Source organism: Anguilla anguilla, chromosome 6 (genome assembly GCF_013347855.1).
Source record: "Anguilla anguilla isolate fAngAng1 chromosome 6, fAngAng1.pri, whole genome shotgun sequence".
Classification (NCBI taxonomy): Eukaryota; Metazoa; Chordata; class Actinopteri; order Anguilliformes; family Anguillidae; genus Anguilla; species Anguilla anguilla.
The window spans coordinates 2,230,898-2,241,401 of record NC_049206.1 but is presented as its reverse complement, the minus strand read 5'-3'; the positions used below and the strand labels follow the sequence as shown (position 1 = coordinate 2,241,401).

Genomic DNA, 10,504 nt, shown 5'->3' with positions numbered 1-10,504 from the left:
AGACCAGCTCTGATAAGAGTGACAGGACGGCCCAGGAGCTGTTATTGGCAGGTCAATGTATCATCTACAAGAATGGTGCTTTGGAAGACAATAAAAGCTTTTATTTTGTGCCCATAACTTGTGCACGACCTTAGTCACTTAATTAAAAAGGTATTCAGCTATCAGTAGGTCTTTGACGCCGAGGTGAGAAGAAACAAACTGTATTACCTTCGTTTGAGTTAATACTAAGCCATCTAGTGTCCAAATCAAGAATTACAATCAGTTACACATCAGGCTTAACAAATTTGCCTGTGATTACAATTATTATTCATCAATGATAACCGTCCCTTTGTTACTGCAATCCCCTGTAGTTGTTCATTTTTATGAAGCACTATGTCAGGATATGATCCAGGGGTGTATGTGGGTGCTATGGTTACCTTCAGTTAACTAAGTGATATGGGACTGGGCAAGGAGGATTTGGTCAGTTTGGTCAAATTTGATCCATTGACCAGTGGTTCGCGATGCTGTTCCTGGAGATCTCCTGTAGGTTTTCCCTCCAACACTAACACAGCTCATTCAACAGCTAGCGATCTTGAGCTCCTAATTAGTGGTCAGGTGTGCCAAATTAGCATTGAAGTGAAAATCTACAGGATGGTCGATCTCCAAAAACAGAGTTGGTTACCACTACTTTAGACACAGTACAAATTGTGCATGTCATTGACAATTAAAAAAAAATTGTACCAGGGTTCTAAAAGTTCTGATTACAAACATGTTTTGCCAAAATTCTATAACTTTTCCAAGACCCAAATCTCTTCTCTCACTAAAGTTCTAGAATCTTCAGTCGCAGTCATTTCAGTGCTCCTGTGGGTTTCCTTTACCTCTGGCCCAGTGTTATTTAGTAGTTAAATGCCCACAATTCCTTTCTAACGAGCTCTGACGCATGCAGGCCTATAGGATCACTTGATCAGTGCCATGCGAGGAGCCATAATATATGAAAATGCAAGGGATTCATCGCGTATACAGAAATGTTTGGTCATTGTAATGGTTATGCAAAGAAAAAAACATATAAACATACTTGGATATCTACTGGAAAGTAAACAATGGTCATTGTTTGGATTATAGCATTGAGCATACACTTATACACAACTTATTCTTTTACATACATTCCATTTAGAAGGTTTACATATTCTGTATAATAATAATAATAATAATGTATTATTATTATTATTATTATTATTATTCATGATTTTTGATTTGTTAAAACGGCAAGTCTTTTTACAGGTCAATAATAAATAGTAGTTCCAGTAGATGGCAGTAATACACTTTTATTGTGAAGCTTCATTTACTCTACGAAGACTGTAGAGGAAGTGACGCAAACGAGTAGTTCCTCCTCTATCAATCTCTTTTCGTGCTGGCTTGGCCGTCGACCGGGTGGGTGTATGCTCGTGTCTACAGTTTTTAGTTTTAAAATGTTGAAAGTATTTATCTTGGTAGCATAACGACTCGGTAAGATTGTTCTTGATACACTTACGTTCCGAATTAACCGTGGAACTCGGACGCAAGAGACGCAGATTGTGAAATTACACCATTTGCTTGTGGAATGAGTGCGTGTAGCTAGCAGTAGGCCCGCGGTGTGGCCTCTGCCATGTGTGGACTTAATAGCTAAGTTAGCTAAGCATGCATGGCCAATTCTAAGAGGTTCACATTTCCCGTGTGTAAGGAACTAAATATAATTTCACTTCAATCTGAAAAATGTTTCCACCTTGTTGCTAATGCCTTCACAATCGAGTGTGTGAGATTGATAACTAGCTAGACTACTGTAAATTAGCTGGCGAACTAATGCTCATCAGTCGTAGGATTTTGTATAGTCCAGCGCCTGTAATTTACCGTTAACTGAAAACTTAGCAGCGCATTGTCCTGATATAGCTACATGACGGAAATTGAATAAAATGCTTGTCGTCGGAGAAGGGAATTAGGCTGTCGGCTGCTGTGCTTGTGGTTTTTATAGTTGCTAAAGGATGCTTGTAGTGAATGTCTTTCTACGGTATCTTGGCTCAATATGATGACTCTGATGACCGTCACGGCGCACTTGCATGTTGGCGAATGTAACTAATGATCTGTGCAGCGTTCCGTCGAGCATCGTCAAATTGAACTTAATTTATTTTCTGGCTAGCAGTCCGCAAAGATGCAGATCTTCGTGAAAACCTTGACAGGAAAAACCATCACCCTCGAGGTGGAACCCAGTGACACCATCGAGAATGTGAAGGCCAAGATCCAGGATAAGGAAGGTAATCTTAGCGAGTTAAAATCGATGATGTAAAATCTGTTTTGTCGCGTTTTATCACAGCTTAACGGTACGGTTTGTTGTAGGAATTCCTCCTGATCAGCAGCGTCTGATTTTCGCTGGGAAACAGCTGGAAGATGGCCGCACTCTGTCCGACTACAACATCCAGAAAGGTGAGATTTCGCTGATTTGTCGGGGTCCGCGTTTAAATTGAGTCATTATGAGTGGCGTGCACGTGAGCAACGATGGGGGAAATTGTGGAACTTACTGTGTCCCCTTTTAGATCTCTTTGAATGTTGTCGCCTTGTAAATTTAGCTGTCAGATGTATTAGGTGGATTTAGATTGGGCTGTGGTGGAGACTGACCACAGCTACTTTTTGACATTTGCCCACCATGCTTGCTAGAGGTCTTGCTCAAATATGTTTGTATTGAAGGTTTGAATTAAATGTTAATTACGGATCACATTGCCAGAACCGATAAACGTCTGTGTTTTGAAAAGCAGGGATTTTGCAGCGATGTCCCAATTTTAGTTAACTATGCATGTGTATCTGTCCCAGTGTAACCATCATGGGTTGGGTTCTGAGGATCAGGCCCTGATGTTGACAATCTCTCACTCTCTACCTCTACCTCTCTACCTCCCTCTCTCTCTCACTCTTTCTCTCTCTCACTCTCTCTCTCTCTCTCTTGCTCTCTCGCTCGCTCGCTCGCTCTCTCTCTCCCTCTCCCTCTCTCTCTCGCTCTCTCTCCCTCTCGCTCTCTCTGCCCTTCTCTCTGTTTCTTCCTCTCTCTCCACATCTTCCTCCCTCCCTGTGTCTCTCTCTACCTGCAGAGTCCACCCTCCACCTGGTACTGCGTCTGCGGGGTGGGATCATTGAGCCCTCCCTCCGGCAGCTGGCCCAGAAGTACAACTGCGACAAGATGATCTGCCGCAAGTGAGTGTGGGGGGAGGGGGGAGGGGACCCCGTAAAAGGGGGACCCCGTAAAAGGGGGACCCCGTAAAAACACATCACACGGTAGCTGGAAGACCTGGCAGCTGATTGGCTGTTTTATCAACACCCAGTAGATATTAGTGGTTACCTTTTTTTTTTTTTTTTTCCCCCTCCGGAAGCATTTCTTGCTGCCTCTTTAGTTTGGAGGTTTGCGCTCGCCTCAGGTGTCTCCTCCCACTTTAAGGGGCTCAGACAGATGGCCAGTTACCAGTTGTAGCAGAGGACTGTAGTTTATTTTGGAACGCCCCTCTAAGACCTCACTGTGAAACAGAACCGCTCACCTGGACCGTGTTGGCCCGCTGAGAGTGGTTCGTGGTGGGTGGGGGGGGGGTGCGCTGAAGCGGTGGATTTTATTTTGGCTGGGGGGTGGATGGGAGGGGTCTGAGTGAGTCAGTAGGAGGCCGGGGTGCCTGTGCTGACCTTGTGCTCCGCTCTCTTGCGCCCCCTACAGGTGCTACGCACGTCTGCACCCCCGTGCCGTCAACTGCCGCAAGAAGAAGTGCGGGCACACCAATAACCTGCGCCCCAAAAAGAAGCTGAAGTAAAGGGCGGGGCCTTCGCGCTCCTGGGCTCTCCTTACAGACCTTTGTAGAAAATAAAAAGTGAAAATTAAGGCGATGTGCTGTTGTCTTTATTTGGTCGTTGGGTCTCCTCAGCGAGTGTGTATGATTGGATCTCAGCGCGTGTGTATGATTGGCTTATGGCTGCGGTGTGAAAAGAAGCATCTGCCTGGCACCACATATTTTGGAGGAGAGTCGTGAGTCGTCTTCACTCTCCTGAGCTGGCAGTAGGGGGCGTATATGAGCACAGTTGTGCATAGTTTGCGAATTTGGCATTGCATATTTGAGTGATATTTGAGATGCCAAATTTTAAGAGGACACAAGCACAAGCACTGGATGTACAAATCAGCGACTGATTAAGGTTACCTGGCTGATTTTCAGATTCCAAGAGACCGATGCCATTTCTCTCACTGCTGAAGAACAAAAAAAGAAAAGATCTGAATGCAGCAGTCAAGGCTGAAGCCTGCATTTGGATTTGTAAAGACTCGCAGGTTCCTGCAAAGGATTCGTCCTAGGTTTATTCTTTTATTTGCTTTGAGTAACCTAAAATTTGTGGAAATAAGTTTTTGGAAGAAAGCCTCATAAATCACTACTAATATGGCAGACGGTATAGGTAACGGAGTAAGTCGGAGGGTTGCAGTAGTATTTGGGTAATGTTCAGGGTTAGTGCTGGGGCTACCTTTGGCTCTCAGATAACTAAATGGTTCCAAGTTTTGGTGGTGACCAAAAGCCTTATGTATTTTCATGATTTTTTTGTATGAATACAGTTTTCATGACTTGAAACACATTTCCTTATATGTAATTGAATTAATTAATGGTACTACAGTTTTTGATTATCCACACTAACAGAAAAATTATATGTGAGATGACTCATACGAGAAGTGTGTTTAGGGTTACAGTGGGGTTCTGGGTTCACAGTAAGCTTTAGGGTCAGAGGCAAGATGAGGGCTATGTTTAGGATATCAGGAAAGAGTTTGTGCATTTAGCGAATGGGTTGGTCTTTGATTTTGGATGACCCAAATGTTTTTGGTGTTGGGTCATTGAACAATGGCCTTGTGTATTTTGATATGTTTTCTGTTAAATAGGTCAAACATATTAACTTTGTTGAATGCATGTTTTTTTCAGTCATCTTAACAGAAAGATCACAAATGTGAGGTCATTCTGTGGGCGACAAATAGGGTTTAGGGTCTGGAATACGGTAAGCATTAGGGTCGAAGCTTCCTCTTTTGTATTTAGATTTTTTATTTATTAAAAAAAAAAAGATTTTTTGAGAAGTACATTTTTGTCCATCTTAGTAGAAAAATCACATTTGATGAGACTCAAAGGGCTAGAAGTAGGTGTTTGTGGCCAGGATTTAAACAACTGTTAGGATTGAGGCAAGATTACGGTCATGTTTAGAAGCTAGCGATAAAGGTCAGTGCATGGGTTAGTCCTTGATTTGGATGACAAAATAATTATATATATTTATATATATACGTATATATATATAGAATATATTCTTTTGTTGAATTCATGTTTTGGGTTTATTCATCATTACAGAAAAAACATTTCCGATCACTCCTTTGAGTTGAAATTCATATTTTTCACTATCTAGAGACTGGATTTGCCCCATCGCTCATAAGAAATAAATCTGCCCTCTCACTAATTGTCCTGAAGTTTATTTCTGTGGCAACTGCACATTCTTGACCTCCCTGAACTTTAAACTTGGTACGAAATATTTTTAAATCATAAAATGAATTTTGGGACTCAGGCATTGTCCCTTGATAAAGGGATAAGTGAACACAAAGACTTAATCTTGTGTTTGTCCTTCAGGCCCTCCAGTGAGATTCTATATCTTCCATACAGCGTATCTTCTGAAAAGGCCAGTGGATTTTGTTTGTCTGAATAAATCACCACCCTGTGAAGAGACTCCCAAGCTCTACAGGATCCTCCAGATGGGTGGGAAATCATGTCTGTTCAACGACCATGGAGAAAAAAAATGAATAAAAATGTATCTGAAGACAATTATGGTGAGAAACGGACATCATTGGAATATCAGAAAAATACAAGACTTTTATCATCTTCTATCTATAATGTGAAAAAATGCCGAAAGTATAAACACATCATTTTTTCTTTCAGACAGATGGGAAATCATGTTTATTCAACCCCCTAGGACAACACCATTAATAAAAAGGTGTTTTAGGACTTGTGGTAAAAAATAGATTTTTTGTTGGAAGATCAGCAAAATACATGATGACATGGAATGATAGTCTTTTGCCCAAAAACATGAAAAAATTTCTAAAATTCTAAATATCTCATTTGCTCGTTCATATAAATGAGACATCGTGTTTCGTCAGTGCCCATGGTGAACAAAATTAATAAAAAGGTGTTTGAAGATATTTATAACTAAATATTCGTGGGAAATCAGCAAAATACGCAAGACTATACATTGTTTATGTCCAAAATGTCAAAAAATTCTAAATATATTATTTTTGCATTGACAGATGGGAAATTATATTTACTCAACACCCACGGTGAACGATAAGAAAAAAAAATCTAGACATCTATGATGAAAATGTGGTTTTGGTGGAATAGCAAAATAAAAAACAAAAGACTATATAGTCTTTGGTCCAAAATATGAAAAAAATTAGGAATTGTAAATATGTAATTTTTTCATTCAGACAGATGAGAAAAAAGTATCTTCAGACATTTATAATGAAAAGCTGGTTTCAGTGGGAAATCTTTTAAAATTCAATGTGTCATTTTTTCATTCCGACACATTCAGAAAATCTTGTTTATTCAACACCCAAGGCAAACAAATTTAATAAAAAGGTGTATGAAGAGGTGTATGATACAAAATTGGTGTCAGTGGAAAATTAGCTAAATATATAGGACTATATGCCTTATGCCTATATGTCTTATGCCCAAAATGTCAAAAAATTCAGAAATTCTAAATGTCATTTTTCCATTCAGACAAATGGGAAATCATGTTTATTCAACACATATGGTAAACAAAATGAACAAAAATGTGTTTGAATGCATTGTGTCATTTTTTCATTCGCTGATTGATTATTTAACACTCATGGTAAATTAAATGAAAACATGTACCTGAAAAAGCTGGGTATCAGTGGAAAATCAAATAAATGCATGACAATAGTATTTTGTAGTCTGTAGTATTAAAAAATTTTAAACATGTCATTTTTCTTTCAGATGGGAAATTATATTTATTCAACACCCATAGTGAAAAGAAATTAACAAAAAGCTGATTGAAGACATTATGCTGGTTTTAGGGTGTGGGTTAGGGTTAGGACTTGAGTCAGTCACCCAGTAACCCCCTATAGCATTGTAGTATTTTTATGTAGTGCATGTATATAGATCTGTAAGAGCCAAGGAAACAGAGAGCAGAAGCCAGGATGTGATCTCTTTAATTTTCTTCATTTGAAAACCAAGCATGCCGTTTCAGTACCTCAGAGCAGAGTGCAAAGCTGACCTGCTACTCACGCCAATGTTCTTCCTTCCTTCTCTTTCACTTTACAAAAAGGCCTCACAAAAATACTTTCACACACATTTCAAAGACCTGACATTGCTCCACAGCAATTTTACTGCAGCCGTTTTTAATTATCGAGTGTAACTATGCTATTAAAATGTTTATTTCTAACATGTATAAACACATTCTTTTTTTTGTTGTTTCGTTTTCAGGCAAAAGAGGTGGCTAAACATCTCCATACAAACAAGTCTTTGTGTCGCCGTTACAAACTACATGAAACTTAAGCTAAATCTTCATCTTAACACAGATACCTGGCAGAGGACACAGCAAATGCAATCTACCACAGATTTACCACTGTCACGCTAAAAGCTTCCATATTAAAGAGGAAATTAAAAGCAGGTTGCCAGGGGCAACCTTATCTTATATATTATCAGTTAATTACTCTAGATGGATCTTGGGGAAAAGATTATGCTATCTACTAAGACAAGAAATTGTCTTCTTATTAGTGACTATACATTCATTTACTGCAAGAACGTTTAAGTTATCTTAAATCAATTTCATAAATGTATACAGTTACCTAAAACCTTTCCTATCTCTTAATTTAACATTCCAGTTCTACAAAGAGAAGAAAACTGATGCAGATTTACTTTAAAAGATTTAAGCTTTTAGCTTTTATGTGTCTTTTACAATTAAAATAGTTCCTTTAAAATGGTTCTTTGGTACCACCTGAGGTTCTGATCCTGTTAGCAAGCACGCTAATGCCCCCCTGCCCTGAACCTCAACCATAAAGATTTCTCAATGTCTAAATAGCAGCTGAAAAACATTTCTAAAACAGCATCTAATTGAAGTCTAAGGTTGAAATATCAACATTATCATCATACTTGCCATTTTAAAGTAAAATGTCATACCAGACTAAACATGAAAGAGCAATCTCTTATTGAAGAACCATTAGAGGAAGTATTTAAATGGAGGTGACAATAGGTGGGCTATGAAAATATTAGGTAGTGATTCCACTTGGATGAGCTTTCCACCATGAAGGCTTTTTATCCAAATGTATCATTTAACTGCACCCCCCCACGCCCACCCCCCCAATACCACCGCACACATTTTCATTTTCTTTCACAGAACACTGTCACGTGGCATGTTTAGGTATGTTTTGCACTTAAATTTCAGAAATCCAAACTTTTTTCGGAAACGATACCTTTCTCCCCGCACTGTTTCACGCTGCAGATTAAACCTTTTCCAGCAGCACAGATCGCTCACAGTGCCCCCTGTAGGGCCCCAGTGTTCCTGCAGGCCACTCGCACCAGGGAGGAGCTCTCGGTCTCGGCCGTGCTTTTAGGTGCTTTCATTTTCACACCCACAGTTAATAACGTATCAAAAATAGTGCGTCCTCTAAAACACGGAGATAAACACAAAGTTACAAAGTAAACTTTTTCATACCAAGATACCAAATACTCTCAAGCTATGTATAGAAGCAGTAGTACCTATTGAGTACAAGTGATGACTGTTGCAGTGCATTGTCGAAACTGCACAGTATTAACATTTTCTTGGTTTGTCTAGTTTGTCTATAGAATTTCCTCCTGATTTGTTGATCCTGATTTTGCGCACTGCTGTCCTATTTTTCATTGGCTGAATGAAAAGAGCCCTCTTGTTCTACAGCTTGTGATTAGAGATATAATGTAGGTCACGCCCACTTTAGCCACTACCTCTATACATTATTTAGTCAACCATACTCGCTGCACCACTGGACAGTTCCTGAGTTCTCAAAACTCATTTAAAATAATAATAATAAGAAGAAGAATCTAGATTAACACTAGTTTTTTTTGCAGTACTGAATAAGTACACTAATAATAAACTGCTTCAAATGTCACCAGTGAAAGCTTCGTCAAAGAAAAATAGCAACGTAAAAAATAGAAACAGAAAGGTGAACCTCCTGTTCAGGTCATAGTGCTGCTTCCTACGCTCACCGCACTGAAAAAGCGTTAAAACTAGTTTTAGCCGAACTGCGTGCGTCCGCAGAACACCCCAGAGCAGTCAGCGGGACTGTGCGTCTGCAGACACACTGTGCTTGTGAGAGGAACCCGTCGTCTCTCCCTGCTCCCCTGACCAGACTGGGCGTGGCCAGGGTGGGAAGGGGGCGGGGCTCTACTTGTCGATCAGCTTGGCCAGGTTCTGGCGCAGGTCGTTCAGGTCGAAGATCTTGACGTCCAGGATGTCGATGACGCGCTGCACCTCGTTCTCCGCCCGGTCCCGCTCCTCCAGCGAGGACGCCAGCGTCTGCTCAGCGTTCTGCACCCGCCGCTCCAGGTCCATGTTCCGCATCTCCAGCTCCTGCACAAGAACCGCGCAGCGCTATACCCTCACATTACCTATACCGAACCTATACCCAACCCTCACATCATCTATACCTAACCTATACACCTCACATCATCTATACCTAACCTATACCCAACCCTCACATCATCTATACCTAACCTATACACCTCACATCATCTATACCTAACCTATACCCAACCCTCACATCATCTCTCCCCAACCTATACCCTCACATTACCTATACCTAACCTATACCCAACCCTCACATCAACTATACCTAACCTATACACCTCACATCATCTATACCTAACCTATACCCAACCCTCACATTACCTATACCTACCTTATACCCTCACATTACCTATACCGAACCTATACCAACCCTCACATTACCTATACCTAACCTATACCCAACCCTCACATCATCTATACCTAACCTATACCCTCACATTACTTATACCTAGCCTATACCCAACCCTCACATCATCTATACCAAACCTATACCTTCGCATTACCTATACCTAACCTATAACCAACCCTCACATCATCTATACCTAACTTATACCCTCACATTACCTATCCCTAACCTATACCCAACCCTCACATTACCTATACCTAACCTATACCCCTCACATTACCTATACCTAACCTATACCCTCATATTACCTATACCTAACCTATACCCTCACATTACCTATACCTAATCTATACCCTCACATTACCTATACCTAACCTATACCCCTCACATTACCTATACCTAATCTATACCCCTCACATTACCTATACCTAATCTATACCCTCACATTACCTATACCTAATCTATACCCTCACATGACCTATACCTAACCTATACCCCTCACATTACCTATACCTAATCTATACCCAAGCCACACATCACCTTTAATTA

General features: G+C 40.4%; 2 protein-coding genes across 14 annotated transcripts in view; one reads left to right on the top strand and one right to left on the bottom strand.

Annotated features, from left to right (window-relative positions):
* The first annotated feature begins 1,320 nt into the window (after positions 1-1,320).
* On the top strand, positions 1,321-3,865 carry LOC118228946 (ubiquitin-60S ribosomal protein L40). Its single transcript, XM_035420550.1, has 5 exons — positions 1,321-1,410; positions 2,156-2,267; positions 2,350-2,436; positions 3,093-3,195; positions 3,704-3,865. Exons 2-5 carry the CDS (start codon positions 2,165-2,167, stop codon positions 3,795-3,797), a joined length of 387 nt encoding a protein of 128 aa, XP_035276441.1. The 5' UTR covers positions 1,321-1,410; positions 2,156-2,164; the 3' UTR covers positions 3,798-3,865.
* A 3,334-nt stretch (positions 3,866-7,199) lies between these two features.
* Positions 7,200-10,504, bottom strand: part of LOC118228896 (homer protein homolog 3-like) — a 32,405-nt gene continuing 29,100 nt past the window's right edge. For 4 of the 13 annotated variants that reach the window (XM_035420461.1, XM_035420459.1, XM_035420460.1 and 1 more), the window contains exon 11: positions 7,200-9,612. In XM_035420461.1, the coding sequence (XP_035276352.1) occupies positions 9,427-9,612 (186 nt within the window). In that variant the 3' untranslated portion in view covers positions 7,200-9,426. The other 9 variants (XM_035420463.1, XM_035420464.1, XR_004765562.1 and 6 more) reach the window with 8 other exon arrangements.